This window comes from Dermacentor albipictus, chromosome 8, assembly GCF_038994185.2.
Source record: "Dermacentor albipictus isolate Rhodes 1998 colony chromosome 8, USDA_Dalb.pri_finalv2, whole genome shotgun sequence".
NCBI lineage: Eukaryota > Metazoa > Arthropoda > Arachnida > Ixodida > Ixodidae > Dermacentor > Dermacentor albipictus.
In genome coordinates, this window is record NC_091828.1 from 14,914,613 (window position 1) to 14,939,560 (window position 24,948).

At 47.6% G+C, this 24,948-nt stretch overlaps 1 protein-coding gene across 1 annotated transcript in view; it reads right to left on the bottom strand.

Moving 5' to 3' along the window:
- Fnta (farnesyl transferase alpha) overlaps positions 1-21,565 on the bottom strand; it is a 46,994-nt gene extending 25,429 nt beyond the window's left edge. Inside the window, exons 1-2 of the mRNA XM_065425127.1 lie at positions 21,153-21,565; positions 13,041-13,280 (exon numbers count right to left, since the gene is read on the bottom strand). Of these exons, the coding sequence (XP_065281199.1) occupies positions 13,041-13,280; positions 21,153-21,500 (588 nt within the window). The 5' untranslated portion in view covers positions 21,501-21,565. The remainder of the gene's footprint in view (positions 1-13,040; positions 13,281-21,152) is intronic.
- Between the last annotated feature and the right edge of the window lie 3,383 nt (positions 21,566-24,948).

Sequence of the window (24,948 nt, forward strand, 5' to 3'; positions counted from 1 at the left end):
AAAAAATCTTTTTGCAAAATCGCTTCAGCCACTGCTGTGATAACCGTGCTTGGGAACTCCGCCGAAACCTACCTATCAACTTGCTAGTCAAAGCTCGCACGCATTGCATGGTCACACGATTTCACGAGAGCAGACTCAAGACAAAGTTTAGCAATGGAACGTTTTACGGTTTTTGAATGCACCGACGCATAAGGAAGAAGCTCCTTTTGTGCTCAAGGTGCGTACTGCCAACATACATGATCTTCACCCAAGGTAATGTTAATGTCTAAAAACTATAATCACCCCTGCAAGGGTAGCTCATGCGTGAAAACCAACCCCCGTCCCTCCTCTTTAAAGCTGTCTAGGACAGTGCTTACACCATCTGTGTAAGTCAACATGTTCAGTTTGTTAAAAACTATTAAAAAATCGTCGACATACCTGAACACCTTTAGTACACCCTTTCCTGTTAAATTGGCTCCAAGGCGCTGTCAATACAGGTTAAGCAAATGTTAGTAAGCACCGGGGCTACGCAGGATCCAATACAAATCCCCTGTCTTTGTCGATAAAACTTGTTCTCGAAAGAGATGAACGTCACATCGAGGTAAAATTCTAGCATTTTCAGAAAATTGTCTATTGACACGCAGAGGAGTTTTGGAACTCTACTGCACCGTTACATTCTATAGCATCTCTGACAGAACGAAATAAGGCATCATGAGGCACAGAGTAAAACAAGTCTTCAACATCTACTGAAAACACATAACCAATGGAAGTACCTTCCTCAAGAAACCTAACAACATCTTTTGAACTCTTTGTGGCGTACGGATCTTGAACTTTAAGGGATGTAAGGTGCTTTTGAAGAAACTTGCTTAACACAATCTGCCAAGTTCCATTTTCGCTGACCACTGATCTGAATGGCACGGACAGTTTGTGCGTTTTGGCCGTAAAAAACACGGAAAGGGCATTGCTTTTGCTGTTACCAATGTCATTGGCCAGCCTGCTCAGATCTAATTCTTTGCACATCGCAGCCGCCTTGCCTTTCACTCGTGTCGCACTAGCTTTCAGAGGGATGAAGTTCTTTGCAATTGCTTCGCCGGATCTTTCTTGAAACTCTTCCTAGCACCCCGAACCCACCATCCTTGTCAGCTTGAAGAAGCCGGAGTCTATTCTTCCTGAAATACGACACGACTTTTCCCATAGAATCTTTCCTAGTCAACGTGTTAGTGCTGGTCGTAGATCTTATAAGCGTATCCACACCATCTAGTAGGCATCTTTCACAGTCTTCTTCCAACGCCTCTCCTGCTAGGCGCCTATTAAACGCCAGGAACTCATGTGCTTCTATCCGTGGCTCGTGGCTGAATTTCGGACTTTTGTTCAACACATGCCTGACATCATTGGGAAGATCAACATCGCCGATGACCATCACCAGCCTTTCCGGGGGCTTCTTGTCCTTCTTCAGAGAAGACGACTGTAAACACTGGTTCAGTGTCTGAGCCCACCAAAACTCAGTCATACTTCCTATAAGGCGTCGAATTGCACGAAGCTTCTTCTCCGCCTGCCATCCCGTATCCACCTTGTAACAAATCGCACGCACATGGTCTTCACATCTTCTAATCTGCCGCCACAACTCTGCTTTCAAGAACCTGCAAATGCGATGGACGTTCACCACGAGGCCGTCCTGTTATCAGCATGCGCCCAGACGATGACGGAGCCTGGTATGGACTGTGACGTGCAAACAAAGGGTTGAGGCGACAACAGCCACCATACTCCATAAATGATGTGATGTCACATCATGATGTGATGATGTCACAAGCTGAACTAACCGATGAAATGGGCCTACGCAGTGCGAACAGTGTCGCCCTCGAATTCCCAGTTTACTACAGTAAAGCCTCGTTAAACCGTACCCGCTTAAACAGTAGTTTCGTTTTAAAAGTAGTAAAGTCAAATCCCTGACTCAGCAGCCATTGAACATAATGTGTTTTGTATCAGCATAAACCGTGCCAGCTTATTACGTACGCATCGGTTAAAACGTAGCGTTTCAACTTTTCATCGCGCAAACACGGCGGTGAGCCGTCTCTATCGGGCGGCCCGGCAGAACAACAAGCCTCAGAGGTCGGAACAACGGCCTCCAAGCGCCTTGTAAGTTTGTGTGAAGCCACATAAACATTAACATCATTTCGACGCTGTGCTTTTTCTATGGCCATGCCAGAGAGCATAATGATGTCGTGCAAGCGAGGACTCGCGTCGTTCCGAAGCTCAGATAAAAAAGACGCCGGATGCTCCGCATAGAAGAAAAATTAGACATCGTCCGTGCTGTCGAACGTGACACGAAGAAGTCAGCGCTGGCACGCAACAGGGACCTGCTGCTGGCTACAGTGTGTGGCACTTGGAATGCTAAGTTGCTCGGCAGCGCTGCTGCGACCGCGAAGACATGTCGGCTACGAAGTTTGACTTTTCGCCATCGTTGCCTGTGCTGTTGCCGAAGTGTCGACTAGCGACAGTGATGAGGACGATCCGGAACGCGACAGCACGGGCGATTCAAGGCCAACAGTGGCAAAAGATGCGTGTTACATCAGCCTCATGAATGCAATCGCTGCGACGAGAACAGGGGCGCGATAACGTAATTCTATTCCAAATGAAAAGTATTCTAAACACCGGGATACGGCAATGAAAAAGGTGCCCCCGGGACTTCTGCAGCACTACTGTGCACGTGCACGAAGATTATGTAACACCAACGAGGAATCTGCCATGCGAGTGTTTGCCGAGAAGAGGGGGCTGGCTGAAAAGCTGGCACGCAGCTTCAGTAAGTTTGAGGCATCAAATAAAAATAACACTTTTGTCGCGCGAAGTGAATAAATACTGCATGTTTTTTATCACACTCTCTCGGAGTTCCGTTTTAGACAGGTAAGTGGGTGATCTCATGCTATTCGTTTAAACAGCACTACCATACTTTTACTACCACACAGTACATACTTTTTCCGAGCTCCAGCCAACTACGGTTTAACTAGGTTTCACTGTACGTGCTTGTGCCATATGTGGGGGCGAAGGTGCAACATCATGGAAGGGATTTTACGATGAATTCGACAGTTGTGATTGGCTAAAATACAGTCATAAAATTTCTTAGTCGGATCTGCTAGGGAAGATGACGGTATTAAGAGCAGAGACCTTTGGTGCAGTGGGAGTGGTGCTGACGTGAACTCAGACGTTTAATATGCTCGGACATGGAGTGGGCTTCCGCGTCTGGAGCCAGTGCAGATAATGTAGAATAAATCCTTTTTCCTTCATCCCTACTACCAGATGTACTCATCATGGGCTTGGTGGATTCCTGGCCTAAACGCCACCTCAAGCTGCAACAATACTCACATAAGGCCATCACTTGAAGTGCAAGCGTTATTTCTATTGTAAGCATTTATGCGGACTTCATCTTCGTCTGTCCAAAGTCATCATCAATCATCGGCTCGTGTTCGTTTTGCATCGGCGCCATTTTTCCTTCTTGGAATAAAGCGTCGTCTCGACCGTGGTACAGTCAAAACCCGCGGTAACGAAATCCAGAGGGAACGAAATTCTCGCCGTAACAAAATATTTTCGGATCCCCGGCGAACAGCCATAGGAGTCAATGCATTTCCTATCTCGCGACAACGAAACTTTTTTCTATAGCAATCCCTCATCAACAAAATGTTCTGAAACGACAGTCCGCAAATAATCTACTCATGTAACACTAGTTGTGTCCGGAAACTGCTCAAATGCACCTTGCATGGCCGCCGCCATCATTGTTTACAATAAAAAAAGCCTCACACCACCTCTCGTGACAGACGACAGCGATGATGATGATGGTGGTCGTTCGCCCGTCGCAACGGGTAACTGCGCAGTGTCTGGGCCAAAAATGCAATTAGCATTTAAATGATACAAATAAAAAAGACAATAACCGCAGGCGATCTCGCAGTGAGCACATTTTATTTAATCCTGTGTGCCATTACAGCTTGTGCTAAATGCGGAGCGAAACGCCTGCGTGCGTGGCAGCCAAATCGATATCTACTACATGTGAAGGCTCCGATAACCCGGATGACGCTTTAGTATCAGTGGGCTTTGTGTACCTCCGCACATCGTCGTGTGCTCAGTGTTGTTGGTGCTAGAGTGCATCAATTGTGTGTCTCTGTGCCAAGTGGACCATTTGCTTTGACAGCCTGCTAAGATGCCGCCTCCAGCCAAAAAGAGGAAATTTATGACACTGCAGGATAAGGCTGCAATTATTGCCCAAGCTGAAAAGGGCAGGAAGATAATGGATATCGCCGAAGAATTTGGAATTGCGTGCAGTTCGATATCGACGATTCTGAAAAACAAGGCCTCCATTCTCGGCGCGCTCGGAAATGGTGTGAGTGCGAAAAACAAAACGGTGAGCGGTGCGGCTTTTCCAGACGTTCACAAAGCGGTGTTTGCATGGTTTTGTGAACAGCGTGCCAACAAAGTGCCGCTGTCTGGCAGAGTTCTTCAGCAGAAAGCACTGGACTTCGCATGCATTCTCGGGCACGCTGATTTTAAGGCTAGCCCTGGCTGGTTGAGCCGTTTCAAAGCCCGCCACGACATAGTAGCCAAAGTCATTTCCGGGGAGGCAGCAGCCGTCGACCCTTTGACAACGTCGTCGTGGCTGCTGACCAACAAAGAAGTATTGGACCAGTACAAGCCCTCGGACATTTACAACGCAGATGAGACGGCCTTATTCTACGAGATGCTGCCATCGAAGACCCTGGACTTAAAAGGCCAGAAATGCAACGGGGGGAAACACAGCAAGCGGCGTGTAACAATTTTGTTGTGCAGCAACATGGACAGCACAGATAAATGGCCACTGCTTGTAATCGGCAGAAGCTGCTTCAAGGGAAATCGTCAACTGCCCGTACAGTACACCGCGAACCTGGAGGCATGGATGACACGGGCCATATTTGGCAGCTGGCTCGAGGCCTTCGATACGGACATACGGACTCATTCTCGCGCTAACGAAATTTCTGCAAAACCGAAATGTTTTGCTTTCCCCGGCGATTTCGTTATTGCGGGTTTCGACTGTATTTCAAGTGGTGGAGGCACTTTAAGATCCCTTCGACCTCAATCCACTTCAAGATCTCTCCTGGAGCTACGTTCGGGACGCCGCTTATGCCAAGAGGCCACCATGTCGCAAGACCAGACCGCAGTGTCCACCATCTCGGTTCAAGTGCCAGCCACCCCCACTCCCAGCCCTGCCAACAACCGGTATCACGATCTTGAAATCTTCTCTGGCTTGCCTGGTGAGGACGTTGAAGACTGGCTCGACAACTACAATCATGTCAGCGAATACAACAACTGGAACGAGACATCGAGGTTAAACAACGTGCCATTTTACGTCTCTCAAGTAGCCAAGACATGGTTCCTGAATCATGAAAGAGACTTCCATGATTGGTCGTCTTTCAGGGAGCAGCTACGGCGGATTTTCGGCACACCCACAGTTCGTTCGGAAGTTGCGAAAAAGAGGCTGTCTGAGCGCGTCCAGCATTATGGCGAGTCGTGCACCTCGTAAATTGAGGACATCCTCGCGCTTTGCCGCCGTGTCGACAGTGCCATGCCAGAACCTGATCACATGCGACACCTTCTTAAGGGTATCAGATCTACTGCCTTCAACTCACCCGCCACTCAAAACAATTCAACGGTGTTGGACGTCGTTTCCGCCTGTCAGCGCTTCGACGCCCTGCAATCAATCCGCTTGCAACCGGACTTTTCTGACAACCCCCTGGCAAACAGTATTGAGCTTCGGTCTATTATTCGAGCCATAATTAGTGAGGAATTGCAAGCGCATGGCTCACCCCCTTGCAGCAGCGCTCACGTCCAACCTGCTTCTACTGACCTGCGCGGTATTATTAAGTAGGAATTGGCCTCCCTGCAGAACGCCCAGCATACCAACGCTTCTTCTTGCCCACAACCGGCTTCTTACGCCCTGGTTGCTGCAATGCCAGCCGCGCCGACTTTAATCACACCACCTGCGCATGTTCCTGATCACCTGGCACCTTTAGTCACCCGAGCTCCGAACCCGCCTTACTACTCTGCGTGGTGTTCGTCGAGGCCTATCTGCTACTACTGCGGCTTTCGAGGACATTTCTCCCGGTTTTGCCGATGCCGCTAGCAAGACGAGCGTCGTGGTTACGTGGCCTTTGAACACGATGAACCACCTCCTCGCGTGACGATAATCCTCCCGTTCGCCAATCTCTATCTCCGGCAGACTTCTCCAACACTGCACACAACACACGTGCCTCGAGACGCCGCTCCCCATCGCCGCTCCAACGTTCTGTTTCACCACTTCGACCTGTCTCCTAACTCCATGTCCAGCGACCGGAAAACTAACCAGTGCAGTTTTTGGAGGGAAAACTGCATCGCTGCGAAGTGCTCCAAGTCCTCCTGAACGTCCTTCAAACATGTTATTGGTGTCTGTGGAGGGTGTGCCTTTGTTACCTCTGATTGACACGGGAGCTACTACAGTCAACGACTGAATTTTCGGACGCCCAAATTTTTGGACATGCCTGATATTTCGGACGTCTTCGCAGCACCGCCACGAGCCCCATAGAATCAATGTATAAGGACATCTGAAGTTTCGGACGCTCGAACCCCCGCCGTCCCATTTTCCGGACTTTTTGACGCGACGGAAGGTCCTTTGGCTCCTTGCGCAGCGCCCTTGCGAAGGAAATCGACTTGCAGCCGAAGCATATCACCGCTTTGAACCACAACTAGCCGAATCTAGCCGTCACACACCGATTTGGTCTGGCCACGCTGGCTATGTTTGTCGGCGCACTTCCGTCTCCGGCGGAGTTTCCGGAGCGGCGCCATTTCGTTTGTTTACGCCCGCCGCGTTTTGGCTAGCGTGGTGTGTGGTTGTGCTGTTCAAGTGTGCTCTGCGACGCTAGGCCTAGGTGCTTCGACGCTCGTCAGCGAGCTCCACTGTTCGCAACTTGAGGATTTCGCTTGCCTCCGATGGCCCCCACTCTGTCTTTGTCGTCCTCGCCGATGGCATCGAAGCGCGGAAAGCAGTACCGTCGGTTAACGATAGAGAAGAAAGCTGCCGTTATTAAGCAAGTCATGAGCGGCCGATCCCAGGCTGGCGTGAGGAAGGAGCTCGGCGTCAATGGACGACATGATCAACGACCTCGGCTCTGCTGGTGTTTCCATACCCATGGAAATAACTTTCAAACAGTTTGTTGACGCTGACAACAAGCTCGACTTCTGTGCAGAACTGACTGATGAGGAAATAGTCCGTCAGGTTGTGAAGGATTCAGAAGACTCCGATGTTGAAAATGAGGAGCCAGTGCCTGCGCCGACTAAAAGCGCCGAGTTGACGCGTGCACTGTTGACTCGTTCATCGGTGTACAGTGCTGACATGACGCTTGCTCAGATCGAGCCGAATATGATCGCATGCAACTGTAACGCCGTCCAAACAACAATCAACAAGTTCTTTAAGCCAATGCAGCAATAACACCGGCCGCCCGATGATGCACATGTACATAATAAACCGGCAGTCGGCTGCATACAGAGTTTTTGAACGCCTCTTTTTATAGCCACTTCACTGATGCTTTGGCAGGGTTTCGGAAGCCTGGTACTTCGCCCTTTAGCTCAAGATCCGATAAAAAAAGAAAAAGAGTGTTTTTTTTTGCATGCATTCATTTTTTCGGACTGCCTGAATTTTCGACGTTTTTACGTTCCCTAGAGGGTCTGAAAAATCGGTCGTTGACTGTATATCTGTTATGCGTGCGGACCTGTGCTCTCGTCTGTGGAAAGTGAAGACGCCTTATATTGAATCAACCCCGATTGAGGCTAATAGAGCAATCATTTGACCATCAGCCCAATGTACAGCACACGTCTTCATTGATGGTATCCGTCATCCCACTAAGTTCGCGATTTTATTCCCGTGCGCTCATGAACTAAATTCAGGTTGCGACTTTCTCTCGTCAGCGTCCGCTTTAATCTCTTGCCGTCAACGTGTAGTCCATATGACCGAGACAGTTCATTGCAGCGGGAGTGCCGATGAGCCACGACTGCGTTTTCTCACTGCTGCCGATTCTGTACTGCCTCCCGGCCACAAGCAAGTCACAAGTCTCTCTTCTACGGACATCACCAATGGTGACGCGTTCATCACTCCTTACGGTCGCTGTCTTGCCCATGGGATTGTCTTCGCTTCCTGCCTGGTGCGGTTCAAAGAAAGCTATGCGTTAATAATCCCTTTAAACGCGACCACTGAGACAATCCTCCTACCTCAAGACTCCGCAGTGACCTGTTATGTGGATACCCAACCAGTCTCCCTGCTTCCTCTTGCCGCCTCGCAAGATCTTCCTCAACAGGACAAATCTGCTTCATCTGCCCTTGCTTCCGTGATAAGTCCTGACCTTACTGCTGCTCAAAATGAAGCGTTGCTAAAATTGCTCATGAAGCACCAAGCCTCCTTTGATATGGATACTTCGTCACTCGGAGAGACTTCCGCTGCCTTCCATCGTATCGACACCGATGCCCAGACTATTGTACGCCGTCGTCCCTACCGAGTCTCTTTGGCCAAACGCAACATCATCTAGGAGAATGTCGCCGATATGCTGAAAAGAAACGTCATACGTCCCTCCGCCAGTTCTTGGTCATCACCCGTCGTTTTAGTGCAGAAGAAGGATGGATCGGTACAATTTTGTGTTGACTACCGTGCACTAAACAACATCACCCGTAAGGATGTATATCCGATGCCCTGTATCGATGATGCCCTTGATTCATTGCAAGGCACGCAATACTTTTCCAGCCTTGATCTTCGCTCCGGATATTGGAGAATTCCAATGCACAAAGCGGACAAAGAAAAGACCGCCTTTTCTACTCCAGATGGTCTTTACGAGTTTAATGTAATGCCTTTCGGTCTATGCAATGCTCCCACCACATTTGAAAGAATGATCGACAGTGTTCTTCGCAGCCTCAAGTGGAAAACTTGTCTATGTTACATCGACGACATCGTCGTGTTTTCCTCGACTTTCACTGACCATCTGCAATGCTTAGATGAAGTGCTCACATGCCTTTCTAATGCTGGACTAAACACTGGACTAAACACTAGGAAGTACCATTTTGCTAGCACAACGATTAAAGTCCTGGGTCATCTCGTTTGCAAAGACAGCATCCAGCCCGATCCGGATAAAATTTCCGCGGTGCTCAACTTTCCATGCCCACTTCGTGCAAAAGAACTGCGCAGCTTCACTGAACTCGCCTCATACTTTCGACATTTTATCCGGAACTTTGCCACCGTTGCCTCGCCCCTCCACAAGCTCCTTGCTAGTTCCAGTTGCTTCGATTAGAACAATCAGTGTGAAGCCGCATTCTAAGAACTCAAGCGCGCACTAACATCCCCACCTGTTCTTTGTCATTTTGATGACAAGGCGCCCACATTACTGCATACTGACGCCAGCGGTCAAGGAATTGGTGCCGTACTGCTGCAGCGTGACCATGAATGTTGCGAAAAGGTTGTTGCATATGCAAGCCGCACTCTCACTTCCTCGGAAAAGAAGAACTCGATAACAGAACAAGAGTGTTTGGCTGTTGTCTGGCCCATTCAGAAATTTCGTCCATATCTCCACGGTCGACATTTCACGGTTGTGACCGACCACCATGCCCTACGTTGGCTGCCGACGAACAAAAACGTGTCTGGGTGCCATGGCCGCTGGATACTCGATTACAAGCATATGATTTCGATGTCATATATAAGTCCAGAAGGAAGCACCGAGATGCCGCTGCTCTTTCACGATGCCCATTACCACCATCATCGGAGCACATCACATCACCTTGTCAAATTGGCCGCACGGAGGACGCTTCGTCTATTACACCGATATCTTCCTTGATGCCATCAAACTGCCGTTCAGTACTTTTCACTCACCAGCGCGCCGATTCCTATTGCTATGGTATCATAAATCGCCTTAGCGGTGTTTCATCTCCACCCAATGCCAGGCTACGGAAACAGCTCAAACTGTTCAAGTTTGAAGACGACGTGCTCTACCGGTAACTTTTTCACCCGGAAGGCCAACGATCGGTTCCCGTTCTACCGCGCTCTCTTCGCGCTGCAGTTCTGCAGGCCTCACATGATGACCCTACGTCAGGCCACTTGGGTTACCACAAAACACACGTGCGCATACGCAGCCGAATCTATTGGCCAGGCCTTTCCACGAGCATAGCTAGATATGCTGCCTCGTTCATGCTTTGCCAACACTGTAAGCGACCTACTACTGCTCCGGTCGGGATGCTACAACCACTTCCTTGTCCAGCAGAACCCTTCTCTGTCATTCGCATTGACCTTTTCGGGCCACTGCCACCTACTGCAGATGGCAACAGATGGATCGTCACTGCTGTTGACCATTTGACCTGGTACGTTGAAACAGCCTCAATACGCTCAGAAGTAGTGGCCTTCTTCATGCAGGCTGTCTACTTACGTCACGGGGCGCTTCACATTCTTTTGTGCAACCGAGGCAAGGCATTTTTTTCAAGCACTCTTAATCAAGTTCTGCAAGCGTCCAACAGCGTGCACAAGACAACGTCTAGTTACCACCCTCAAACCAACGGCCTAACAGAGCGATTTCATCGCACGCTGTGTGACATGCTATCCATGTATATTCAACCTGATCATCGTAACTGGGATGCAATTCTCCCATTTGCAACATTTGCGTACAACACGTCTGTTCAACGGACCACCGGATACTCTCCGTTTTTCTTAGTATACGGCCGCCACCCAACCTCATCACTCGACGTTTCTTTCTTCTCTGGCCCCGTCAACGCTTCACCATTCATTTGCGACCAGTTTGTGTCTCGTCTTGCCCAATGTCGTCGTCGCGCCCGTATGAACACTGCAGCCAGCCAAGACGATCGTAAACATTGGTACGATGCCTCTCACCGCGTCGTTTCCTACCGCCCTGGTGACGACGTGCTCCTACGGACACCTGCACGAACACGCGGTTTATGCGAGAAGCTTGAGTTTCGATATATTGGCCCCTACAAAGTCATAGAGCAGACCTCGCCGGTGAACTATCTGCACGTTTCTCGCCTGAAGCCCTGTCATCTCCGTTCCACTGTCTAATGTGCGGCCAGGCTGGCCACTTCTGTTTACGGGAGAAATTAGTGTAAGCATTTATGCGAACTTCATCTTCATCTGCACAAAGTCATCATCAATCATCGGCTCGTGTTCGTTTTGCATCGGCACCATTTTTCCTTCTTGGAATAAAGCGTCCTCTCGACCGTGGTATGTCACTATCTTTTTTTTTTAATACTGCAAGCCAATGATTTGGCTCGAGCAGGGGTGGTTTCATGTACAATACAAAAGTACATAAACAACCCAAGGGATGAACACAGGAAACTATACATATTATAAACGAAAAAAAAAACATGTGATGGAATTTGTTTAACAAATGCGGTCATTAAAAGAGAAAAGCACAATACACATGTAGTAGGAATGCTTAACAAATTCACCACATGCATAAAATAACTAGTAAGGCTAGGAATTGAAAACATGGCACTGCATTTCACTAGCAAAGTAATCAGTTGTAAATACACTAGGTGGCAAAGAATTTCATTCCGCGACTGTGCGCTGGAAGAAACTATCAGTTATTAGAAAATATTAGTTATTAAAGCTAATATACATGCATCATCATCATCATACTATTTTATGTCCACTGCAGGACGAAGGCATCTCTTCCTGCGATCTCCAATTACACCTGTCCTGCGCCAACCAATTTCAACTAGCGCCCGTGAATTTCCTAATTTCATCGCCCCCCCTAGCCTTCTGCCGTCCTTGACAGCGCTTCCCTTCTCCTGGCACCCATTCTGTACCCAAATAGTCTACCGGTTATCTAACCTACGTATTACATGACCTGTCCAGCTCTATTTCTTTCTCTTAACGTCAGTTAGAATATCTTAGTCTCTTAATGCGACGCCTAACATTCTTTGTTACATCGCTCTTTGCAGTCCTTAACTTGTTCACAAGCTTCTTTGTCAATCTCCCAGTCTCTGCCCCCATATGTCAACATGGGTAAAATGCACTGATTGTACACTTTCTTTTTCAACGATAATGGTAAGCTTCCAGTCAGGCAACGACAATGTCTGGCGTACGTGCTACAACCCCTTTTTATTCTTCTGTGAATTTCCTTCTCATGGTGAGGGTTCCCTGTAATTATTTGAACTAGGTAAGCGTACTCCTTCACAGACTCTAGAGTCTGACTGGCGATCCTGAACTCTTGTTCCCTTGCCCAGCTATTCACGACTATCTTTGTCTTCTGCATGTTAATCTTCAACCCCACTCTTACACTCTGTGAAGGTCCTCAATCATTTGTTGCAACTCGTCTCCAGTGTTGCTGAACAGAACAATGTCATCTGCAAACTGTTGGTTGCTAAGATATTCACCGTCGATCCTTACTCATAAGCCTTCTCAGTTTAATTGCTTGAATACTTCTTCCAAGCACGCAGTGAATACCATTAGAGAGATTGTGTCTCCTTGTCTGACCCCTTTATAGGTATCTTCCTACTTTTCTTATGTAGAAATAAGGCAGACATTTTCCAAGATATATATGTAAGCGGCCTATACTCCATGATTACGTAATGCCTCTATGACTGCTGGTATCTCTACTGAATCAAATGACTCTTCATAATCTATGAAAGTCATATAGAGGCTGATTGTACTCTGCATATTTTTCGATTACCTGATTAATGACATGGATGTGATCTATTGTAGAGTATCCCTCCCTGAAGCCAGCCTGTTCCCTTGGTTGACTAAAGTCCAGAGTTGCCCTTATTCTATTGCAAATTATCTTGGTGAATATTTTATTTAATACTGGGAGTAAGCTAATGGGCCTATAATTTTTCAATTCTGTAACATCTCCCTTGTCGATTAGTATAACGTTGGCATTCTTCAGTTTTCTGGTACCCTTGAAGTTGGTACACACACACACACACACACACACACACACACGTACATGCATGCATACATACATACATACACACTCATACATGGATGCGGTTCGGAAAGCAGGTCATGCCCCCATGCTAAGACCCACCGTTTGGCTGATCACAAAGAAGCGCTGGTTCCAGGCTGAGTTGTTGCGCACATCATTACTGAGCAGTTGCGTGGTAAAGTCCAGCTCCCGGTCCCACAGGCCAAACTCGGCCAAGGCCCACTGGCGGTGCTGCCAGGCATGGTAGTTCTTGGCATCCAAGTCCAGGATCCCCTCAGTGAAGGCCTTCTCTCCCGAGCCATCTTGAAGCCATTCCACCACAACACGCCGGTGGTGCCACACCTGCATTGGTTCATTCAGACAGCTGCAGTGAACGATGAGGGAGACTACATTTCTTTTTTCACATGTGAGCATATATGCCCTCACTCTAAAGATTCACATTAAGCTATAGTCGGATACAACTTTAGAAAAAAGGGGAGGCCCCGCCCAGATGACCGAAGCGGCGAAGTCACCGGCCGTCCGGCGCATGACGTCGGTCCAGAGTGCACGCCCATTGGTGGATGCTCGTGTGCATCCTCCTCGGAGGAGTAAACGCCCCCTTTTTTCTAAAGTTGTATCCGACTATAGGTGATAAAATTTGGCACAGCGCCAAGATTGAGGTCAGCGGTGCAGCTGTCATGGACGATGATGGATGACCAAGACAAGTATAACCAAGTGGCGCTGCGGATGACGCCATCAGCACAGTGGGGACGATGCCAACTCACATACATAGGTAACCAGACGTAACTCGGCGCTTGGAAAGAACAGTTGGCGCTTCATCACTGTGTAGTATGGACAGAGCAAGTCCTTCTTGTTATCTTTCAGCTCAAAGGTGAGCTAGAAGGACCGAGGTGCAACAAAAGTGCTACCTAGAGCAACGCAAGTCTGCCGATCCCGAAGTCGTCGCTAAACGCCAAGCCTGGGCTGATTGTGCTCGGCAATACATTCACGGTAGACATGCCCAGGAGACCCCTGAAAACTAAACGTAACAGCGCAAACATATAAGACGAGCCACAAAAAGAAAGACACGACACACACTGGCGCTGACTAACAACTTCTTTTTTCCTTCCATCGTCGATGCATTTATATACCTAGGCCACATAATCGTGCAGGCGCACAGAATGCATTACTGACGTCAGCCATCTTATCATATACGCAAACGTATGAAATCAAATTCTGATTGGTGCAGGGACAACGATGTGTCACTAATGCAATTATTTCCTTGACTTTTTATGTGATAGGCCTCTAAGGCAAGCCGCGCATGTTCATTCTTGCTTTTTCCAAGGATAACTGTCCGATCAAGTCGCGCCTCACAATTGCTGCAAGAGTTTATATGCGCAACCAGGTGCGCTCCTTTATCTACATTTTTGTTTACTTTTTGCGCATGTTCCCTGAGTCGCTCATTGACGCAACGCCCTGTCTGGCCAACGTATGTCTTACCACAAGAGAGTGGAATCCCATAAACCACGCCGACAGCGCACGACACGTATGAGGCATCATGCCGGATTTGGCATCCTCCTCTGTTCTCTCCGCAGGTGCGGGAACATAGCTTTGAAAGCTTGTTTGGCGCAGAAATTGCCAAAGGTACGCCATGCCTGCAAGCAACTTTCTTGAGTTGATGGGTCACCTTATGTATATAAGGGACCACCGCAGGCCTACGCGTTTCACGTTCGGCGGCCGGCCTTCTTGTGGTTTTATTTCTCTGGATCAGAGTTTCAACCACTGCAGTCAAGAGCGACATAGGGAACCCAGCTGCCAAAAGTCGGCTGATCTGATTGTCAAAACTTTCTTGCATCTTGTGTACACACGACCTCTTAAGTGCCAATTCTATACTTGATGACGCAATACCTCTTTTCACAATCTTCGAGTGCGCAGACCTGAAGGACAACAGTTCCTTTTTCGCACGGGGTTGATAGGCCCAACACACATGGCGTTCACAGAATTCAAGCTTCAGTTCCAAGAACTGCAATACACTGTTTTGTGGGCTCTCATGGGTAAACGTAAGACCTTGTCCATGTATCTTAAAATCTTCTAAAACATTATTGATCGTATCCTGGTAGGACGAGTCAAGCGATAAAAATACCAAAAAATCATCGACATATCTAAAAACTTTTAAAACTTTCCGCTCAATAAAAGCATGGTCTAAAGAATGATCCACACTAGACAAAAAAATATCCACAAGGACGGGAGCAACACATGATCCAATACAAATACCATTCCGTTGTAAATACGGTTGGTCATTAAAAACAATAAAAGTAGCTCTAAGGTAATATTCTAAAAGACTTAAAAAATTTCCCACTGAAAGTCCGACATGATTCTGGAACGAGATCGTACCACTATACTCAATACATTCTTGTACCGAAGACAGGAGTTGACGCTGTGGAACTGAATAAAATAAATCTTCAACATCAACAGAAAAACCATAACCTACATCCTTATTCCCAAGCAAGAACTGCACCACGTCATTCGAATTCTTTGTTCAGAAAGGGTCTTTCACTGTTAAAAACTTTAAGTTCTTTTGCAGGAATTGGCTCACACTCTTCTGCCAACAACCAGATTCACTAATAATGGTCCTAAATGGTGAATCTGCCTTGTGGGTCTTAGCCTTAAAAAATGCCGATAGGCACCTGCCTCTACTTTTCTCTATGCTTTTTGCAAGCGGCATCAAGAAGGGCATCTTTAACGAGAAAGCGTTGCAGGCTGTGCTAAAAAACTTTGCTCCTATTAAGAAAAGTGCAGTTAGGATAAAAACAAAGTTTGTTGACTTTTGTAAAAAACTGGAATTGATGCCGCTTGCAAAAAGCATAGAGAAAAGTAGAGGGAGGTGCCTAAAAGACTGTCATTCGCTTTCTCTAAACCATAATATACTTGAGCGGATGAGTTCAATTCTATACTTGGGTGTCACACTAGACGAGCATCTTCATTGGAAGCCTCACGTTACATTGCTGTGTAAAAAGTTGAGCAAGGCTTGTTTTATGCTGTATAAATGCCGTTATTACTTCGACCCTGCCACTCTGAGAACAATTTACTTTAGCATATTCCATAGCCATCTATCCTACTGTATTGCATCTTGGGGTAATACGTACGTTTCATATGTTGAACCTATTGTACTTCTTCAGAAAAGGGCCTTGCGATTTATGACTTTTTCGGATTACAATGCTAAATCAATGCCGCTGTTTCAAAGTTTAAATATACTTCCTTTTAATTTATTACTGAATCTTAAAACTATATTGCATACTCATAACAGCATAACCACTAACAGTCCTTTGAGTGTATCAAATTTTTTACATTCCAGAAGCAATACATGCAGCGCACTTAAGAGAAATTTTCCCTTGCCAAAAATGCATAATGTATATGGCAGGCAAAGGTTAAGCAACACTAGAGCACGCCTATGGAACAGCTTACCAACAGAAGTAAAACAAGCAAAATGTTTTTCACTATCAGTGAAATCCCATTATCACTCATTACTATTATTTGCATAGTTTTCATCTGGATGGTGTACACATGTTTACCTTTTTCACTTGCAGTGAATAATTTACTATATACAAATTCCTTTCTGTGGGTTTCTCGTAGCTAGTACACGTACCCTGCCTTGTGTTTTAAATGAATGTTTATGTATAAATGATTTATTTATACTTCTTCGTATTGATGTTAAGATTGTGAATAATAACTAGCATGGATCCCAACTAACCTTCAGCTAGGGAGTCAGATGTCCTGTACAACATTTCCTGTGTACTTTCCTATTTTGAATAAACTTCAATGAAATAATGAATTGGAAAAACAACTGAAGGAGATGAGAGAGAGAGAAGCTGAGAGGGAGGCACAGCAGGAATCGAAGGAAAAGGAAGAGGGAGGATCACCCAGTGGAGCAGAATGGGGGGCGGACACGTTAACGTGGGGACCGCAGGAGACACAGGTACAGAGGGATGAGACGACAGGAGGCAGGGAAGACCCAGCCGACAGAGACAGGAGGGAGGCAACATTTGCTTGAAGACAGAAAGGTCTGGGTCGTTGGAAGCTCCAACGTATCGCGAATGCAATCAGCACTCCTCAAAACAGTGCAGTATGACACACGGGTGAAGGTCGAATGCATGCCGGGGGCTCTATTCGAAGCTGTGGCAGAGAGAGCCAAAAACAAACTCAATTAAAACAGAGAGGGAGAAAACCTGGTAATTTTGCACGCTGGGGTGAATGACGTCCTGCAGAATAGGGGGTGAATGCTGGGCAGACAGATTTAATAGGGAGTGGCGAAATTAAGGGCAACCTCTGAGGCGGTGCCACATTGCCCTGTGTACTGTCGCAGAGGTCAGGGGACAGGGCCCTTTCATTGAAGAACAAGTAGTGGCGGCCAATGTAATGATTAGGGAGTTGGGGCGAGCCCTCAGGTGTGATGTGGTGGAAGTGAACAGAATGATCGGGGGGGAAAAACTTCCCCCCTTTCGGCCCGGATGGCATTCACTACACTATCACCAGCGGGATGGCAGGTAAGAACAAGGGTGGGTCACAGGGCTCAGGCTTTTTTGCAGGCACGCAGGGCAACACTGCATGCCTGCTATGCTATGATCTGATTTCAGATCGCTGTATCAATAAATAAAATAAAAATAAATAAATAAAACATAAAAGATAATGGACAGGGGAGGGGGGGGGCAGGACAGGAGCACGGAGGAGGAAGAAGAAGGCAGTAAATGTGGGGTTCATCAACATGCAGGGGGGAAGAAATCGCATTAAGCTCAGGAATATATTAGGTTAACAATAGAGGCAGCATTTGCAGAGCCAGTGGGTAGCGAAATGGAGAACAATGACAACAGCAGGACAGAATTAGAGGAGGAGAACAGAGGGATGACAAGTAAGGAATGGGACAGAATTGAACACAAGGTCCCCTCGGGAACAGCGACAGGACCTGATGACATACCTATGAAATTGATAAGCATATTAGGCCAGAAAAGTAAATTAAAATTACGACAACTTATTGAACAAATAGTAGTAGGGGAGATGTTCCACAGGACTGGAAATCAAGCAGAATGATATTGGTTTACAAAGGTAAGGGAAGCAAGGACAACATTAAATCCTACAGGCCAATAACTGTCACATCAGTCATATACAGAGCAGCAATGCAGATGGTGAAAATGAGAATAGAGGAATGGGCAGAACGTGAAGAGATCTTGGGAGAGCTGCAGAATGGATTTATAAGGAACAGAAGGATAGATGATAATTTATTTGTTATAACACAGTGCATAGAGATAGCGGCAGCCAGGCAGAAACCGCTATGGATAGCTTTTTTAGACATTAGAGGAGCCTATGATAATGTCAACCGAGAAAAGTTATGGAGCCAGTTGAGGGAATATGGTCTAGATAGAAAGGTGATTGGGTTCCTACAACAAGTTTATACAGATAATGAGGTAGAGATAACATGGGAGGGGGAAACTACAAAGCCAGCTAAAATAAGAAGAGGTCTCAGGCAGGGCTGTCTATTGTCGCCCCTGCTTTTTATGATTTACACGAGCCAAATGGAAAAGAGACTATAACAGAGCACAATAGGAACCGACATCAGCTACATGCTGGAAGGGCAGAAGGTAGCTCAAGTACTAGCTGGACTGATGAATGCAGATGATATTGTACTGCTTGCTGACACCCGAGTAGGGCTACAGGAACTAATGAGCATATGTGGAGAAAAGGGAGAAAAATTGGGACTGCAATTCAGTAGAGGGAAGTCTGGGATAATAGTATACAATGAAGAAAGGGGGAACCATTGGAAATACAAAGCACTAAGATTGATCATGTTGAAAAATACAAGTATTTGGGCATATGGCTAAACGAGAGCAAAAAGTACTTGGAAGAACATGAAAAAATTATGATTGAAAAAGTGAAAAGGAACTCAGCTGTAATGAAACACAAGGCACTATGGAACTATAATAGGTATGAGGTGGTTAGGGGCGTATGAAATGGGGTTATGGTACCTGGCCTCACATTTGGAAATTCAGTACTGTGCGTGAAATCGGAAGTTCAGGCATGCATGGAAACAAGACAGAGAAGTGTAGGCAGGTTGGCCTTGGGAGCGCACGGGAACACCCCTAATGAGGGAGTGCAGGGGGACATGGGATGGATGTCATTCGAAGGTAAAGAGGCAATAAGTAAGCTAAAATATGAACAGAGACTCCCAGCACTGCAGGAAAAAAGGTGGGCAGGAAAAGTGTACAAATATCTATACATGAAAAGTTTGAACACAAAGTGGACACTCAGAACGAGGAAGCTGAGGAATAGATACCTAATGCCGAGGGAGGGGGTCCAACGTGGTTCTAGTGTGGGAAAGGAGGTGAAGGAGACGGAAAGAAAAATGTGGGAAGAAAGAATGCTCAGAAAGCCAGCGCTATCTATGTATAGGTCACAAAAACAGAAGATTAAGAGAGAGCTCTTATTTGACAACTTCCGGGACAGCTCACTATTATTCGAAGCTAGGACAGGGGTTTGAAAACGAAAACATACAGGGCTAAATTTGAAGACGTGGACTTTTTGTGCACAGCTTGCGGAGCCGAAATGGAGACCACAAAGCATATAGTGCTCAGATGCACAGACCTTCGCCCGGCTCTGGCAGAGGGAACAGTGGCAGATATGGAAGGGGCATTAGGTTTTCCCAGGGAACGAGGGCAAATGGACGAGAAAAGAGTGGCAGTAACGAAGGGGAGGCTAGAGGATTGGTGGAGGAAGTCAAGGGAGAAATAATACCATAAGTCGGGGAGATAATGTTTTCTATACTTTTTTTAGATAGTTATTTTGGGGGGAGGAGGGGAGTGAAAACTAGTTTAAGGAGAAGGGGCTATAAAGAAAGGGGAAAAATAGGAGGGGGGAGCAAAAGGCTAGGTGGTGCCAGCCACCGCCCGTTACAAAGGTTGTAGCCGCCATCCATCCATCCATCCATCCATCCAAATACATAATTATTCTCTGGTGCTAAATCGGGTACAAAATTGCACAAGAATGCATACCCTGGTGTGCCCTGGTGGTAAACCATGCTTCAATCTCAGTCATACAAAGTTTATGTAATGTGTTGTGCATTACATAAGATACGCAGAAATAAAATTAGATTTTACGCGATATTTGAGTACAGTTTCGTTTACTGGGCCGCAAGCAAGCGCCACTAGTCTAAAGGTCGAAGCAAGTCCGAAACTTGTACTTCCCATCATTCCCATGTAGGTTGGGACAACGCTCAGGAAAGCCCCCATAGACATTGTTTGGGCTGCAGTCATCATTTTTTAACAATCTACTCATGCCAATTCAGGCAAAATTTATTTTACTAGGCCTTTAAATATGTTGTTGGTTCCTAATTGTCAACAAGGCTACAATGTAGGGTCTGAAAACGTCATTATGTCGATACTCTTCTTGTCGGAGCTTCGTTCAGCGTTTTCTGACACAAACTTTGCCAGCCAGACAGTTTGCCATCAAACTTTGGACTTTATCAAAGCCATAGCTGCATTTCTGTTGCTAGTGGGTCAAATTACGTGTTAATTGTAGTGTTGCTTAATTGCTCTGCATTGCTTGTAACTTTTGCTGTACAAGAATCACTGCTTCTCGACCCGACAGAAGCTTGCACTGTGCCTCTGTAGTAGATGCTAACAAGATTTTCAAAGGCAACCTGCAGCTTCAGCCGCCATTGGCCACCATGCCGTGATGGGTAAGGTTCCCTCACGAAACACAGCCTTTGTCAAATTTGCATTTATTCTTTTGTGGCTCTGAGACCTCTCACAGCGGGCACACACTGCTAAAACTATGCGACATACTTGTGTTTAGAAGCACGACAGGGTTTAAATCTCCAGCATGCTGCAAATTATTTGTCGGAGCAGAATTCTCGTCGTGGCAGCAGTCGAGGGTCGGGAAGCACGAAGTAAAATATTTTACGAGAGGGGCAGCAATGCTGTTTGTCTGCACATTCCCAGTGGCGACAGAGAACTAGAAAACTGGTCGCTAAGTATACAGGCCACAGAGAAGCAGACAGACGAGAGCACAAAGCTTTGAGGTTTAACACGTATGTGCAGTGGTCAGCGAAAGGCAATATCAAATCGGAACGCCGTTGACAAATATTTTTGCGTAAATATTCCAAGCCTTTACGTTGACAACGTTTGTGGCTCAAAAACAAACGCTTTTTCTTGCGCGCCACGTCAAATATTTGATTGGTCGACGCACCTGGTAGTTCTTGGGGTTATCCTCAATGACCCCGTGTATGTAATTGAGCTCGGAGCGCAGGTCAACACCCAGGTCCTTGAGCAGGAGCCGGCGATAGTGCCACACGGTGTAGTTGGAGGGGTTCACCGAGGCGGCGTCGGTGACAAGCTCCAGGGCCCGCTCGCTGCGCTCGTTGGAGCGGAGCACGGCGCGGAAGTAATCGAACACATCGCGGAACTGTTCCGAGTAAGCGATTCGCACTACCGGGTGGTCGCCGTCGTCTTGAGGAACAGGCATCACGTCTTTCCAATCAGGCCGGTCCCGGTAGAAGACCCACTTCTCGTCCGGGCTGCATTCGTCGTCTGCCATCGTTCGTCGCCTTGAGCTGTTCCAACGTTTATAGATACTGGTAGTTCTGAACTTAGTGTCACACATTACTTCCCCCCTCTTTTTTGGCTTCTGGATTGGATTGGCGCGGCTCGCTACGTGCTTGCGCGCGCTTTTCCGAGCGCAGATTGGTGTGCGCCTGGTTTCTGCACTAGGCTGTTATGCGATCGCTTTTTCGACCGCAGATTGATGTGAGCCTGGTTTCTGCACTAGGCTTTTGCACGATCGCCTGCTTTTTGCACTGGGCTTTCAAAAGGCGAAGTGAGCGTCGCTTACTGCAGGCGGCAAGTGATTTGACTCACGTACTGCGTGAGCAAAAACATAGGCACGTGGCTCATGAAGGAGATGACCGGCGACTTGCTTCATCTGTCGGACCATGTCATCGCCGACTGGAGGAACTACGCTCGTGAGGTCGTGCGGGACGAGCTGCTGGCGCGACCCCCACTCGGTGGCCCCGGGAGGATTGTGCAAATTGATGAATGCCTCCTTCGCGGCAAGCGAAAATACAATCGAGGCCGCCTGATGACGGGCGACAACGTTCCGCCGAGCCGCCAAAATTACGGCGGCATTGCAGATCGTGGACCATGGGTATTCGGCATGATCTGCGTGACCACCGGGGAGCTCCGACTATTCAAGGTCGACCGACGAGACGCGGCGACGCTAGGCCCCATTATTGCAGCCAACGTTGAACCGGGAACCACCATCCACAGTGATGAATGGGCCCCATACAACTTCATCCCGAACTTGGTGGGGGCTAACGGAGCAAGACTGAATTTGCAATGGGAGGCTGTTAACCACAGCATGAACTTTGTAGACCCAATCACGGGCGCTCACACCCAGAAAATCGAAAGCTACTGGCAGAAGGTGAAGCGCTACCTCGACTCCGCCGGCTACAGGGTGACTCTCCTCTCGAGTCGCACCTGATATGGCTATGGTGGGCATCGATTAATGGGCACATGCGCTGCAAGGACTCGTTTCTGCGTTTATTAGAAGCGATCGCACGGCGCTACCCAGTGTGACATAGTAATGGAAAATAAAGCGCACTTTTCTGACCCTTTGCTTTTGTATGAATGTTTCCCGGCATTGCTGTGCGCTTCCATACACGGTAGGCCCGCGGCGCTGCACTTCCGCAATCTGCGCTCGAAAAAGCGATCGCATAACAGCCTAGTGCAGAAACCAGGCGCACACCAATCTGCGCTCGGAAAAGCGCGCGCAAGCACGTAGCGAGCCGCGCCAATCCAATCCAGAAGCCAAAGAAGAGGGGGGGAGTAATGTGTGACACTAAGTTCAGAACTACCATAGGTACTTACCTATAAGGTGGTCACTACAGTGACGGGGCCCGGCACTTTAACATCTGCACTACAGTGACGGGGCCCGGTACTTTAACATCTGCACTACAGTGACGGGGCCCGGTACTTTAACATCCACACTACGGTGACGGGGCCCGTCGCTTTAACAACACTACACTAGGGTGTCTAGACGGGTGTCTAGATAGGGGAGGTGTGATGACCGCGGCGCCCTTCCCATAGAGAGGGGTGATCCCCTTGCGCGTGACTGCCGCTAGGGCAATACAGAGCGCTGCGGCCCGGGGCGCCGTGTGCATTTCCGCGGAGACTGCGCAGAGAAGGCAGCGAGTCCGGCTAGACAGCGCCTGGGCGCCGGATGTTCACGGTGTGTTTTGCTGCAGATTGTTGCGTGTGCTGCTTATTTATAACTGCTGTGGGCTGACGAACATGCCTTCAACTTCAAAGAAAAAAACTCAGAGGTGGTGCTTCGTGCCAGGTTGCGATTCCGATTATAAATCTTGTTCGGAAAAAGTGTCCCTTTTCCGTGCGCCGACTTGCCAAGAACTGTTTTTGAAGTGGGCGCGTGCCATTCCAAGGGCCGACAAACCGCTACGTGTTTCAATACATTCCACAAAGGCCCTCCTGAAGTACTTAACCGAAAAGGTCGGCTTCAGATACCTGATGACGTCGCACTTGAGCCAAGACTGCCTTGAGCGCTCGTTTGGGATAGTACGGCAGGCAAGCGGTGCAAATGATCACCCCATCCCGGCTCAGTCCATCCTTATCATCAGGTACTTGTATATCTTTGCCTGTAAAAATAATTTTGCTGAACTGCTTCCTGTAATTTCAACATTTGCAGGTGCTTCAGCTTTTAGTCTTGCAAAGAGCCCTAGAGGTGGAAGCGTGTCGCTAGGACTTCTGGACTCCCTTCTTTCTGCGGAAGAGGCACTCCTGGAAAATGAGAAACAAGATGATGTATTACCCATGGAAGCTGTTGAAGTGGCCGTGGACCATGTGGACTATGTTGAAAAACGAAGCGATGCTCGCTTGGTATATACTACATTGCACGCTACGTGGCCAGGAAGCGTGTGCTCTCAACTAGCTGTGCAGCATGCAGGGATGCCTGCCTTGTGCCGAGGGACTGTGTCCCAAAAGAACTCCCAGCTGATGCGTCCAAAGAGTGGGACTTGGGTGGGCTTCTCTACCCGTCGGCTTCATTGTATCGTCTGATTCAAGCTTAGCAGAACGCGTCTGCATTCTAAAGCTGCCTTCAGCATACTCAAGAAAGCGAGTACAAATGTGCCACAAATTGGTTGTGTGGAGCATTGCCTGGCACTTACAGAATCGCTGGTCAGGTTTTTCTGCCTTACCAGAATCCACTTTCATTTGAAGAGCCTCAACCAGGAAATGGATGAGAAAAAATGGCTGTGGCTTAGCTAAGGTTAAGCCCAGGATGCGAAGCATACTAGCCTTTATTTTAACGCGACAGCGTTAAATTAAGGAGCTCGTGTCGCAGAAAAGCCGGTGTTACCTGCTTTTCTGCGACACCGGAGACGTTACCACTGAGCCACGAGTTCGATGCTTCAAAGCGGTACAAAAGCGCCTCTAGTGAACGCGGTGTTGCCTTAGAAACGAGCTGTTTCTAAGGCTCAGGCGCACATTTCGTTGTCGCGCCGAACGCTGCGTTGCTCGACGCTCACCGCGTCCGATGCGGGGCGCGTAGTCGCTGCGCCGTAGTAGAACTACATTCTGCTGTATGCAATAAAGTTTGCTCGTCCAGAAACATGTTGCTTTTGTTTATCTGGTTTTTGAATTGCAGTGAGAATGATATGACTCCTGGACGTTGCACTACAAGGTACGTCATGGTTTAATGCTGATTTGGCAGGTGTAAACGAACTTAAACGCTTTCGTACGTAATAACGCCCACAACTAAAAAAAAAACGGGTGGCGAGAATGAACATTCCGGGGGATCCTAGCAGTTATCGCGTTGACCTCGGAGAAGAAAGAATACGATTGCATATAAATCGTGCAAAGAGCATTCTACGATAGATAAGCTCCCCGCTGATTTAGTGGCTTTAATATGGAATTTCTAAAATGCGTGCTCGCTTTCTGCCAGCAGAAAACTCGGTTGTGTTACCCCGTAT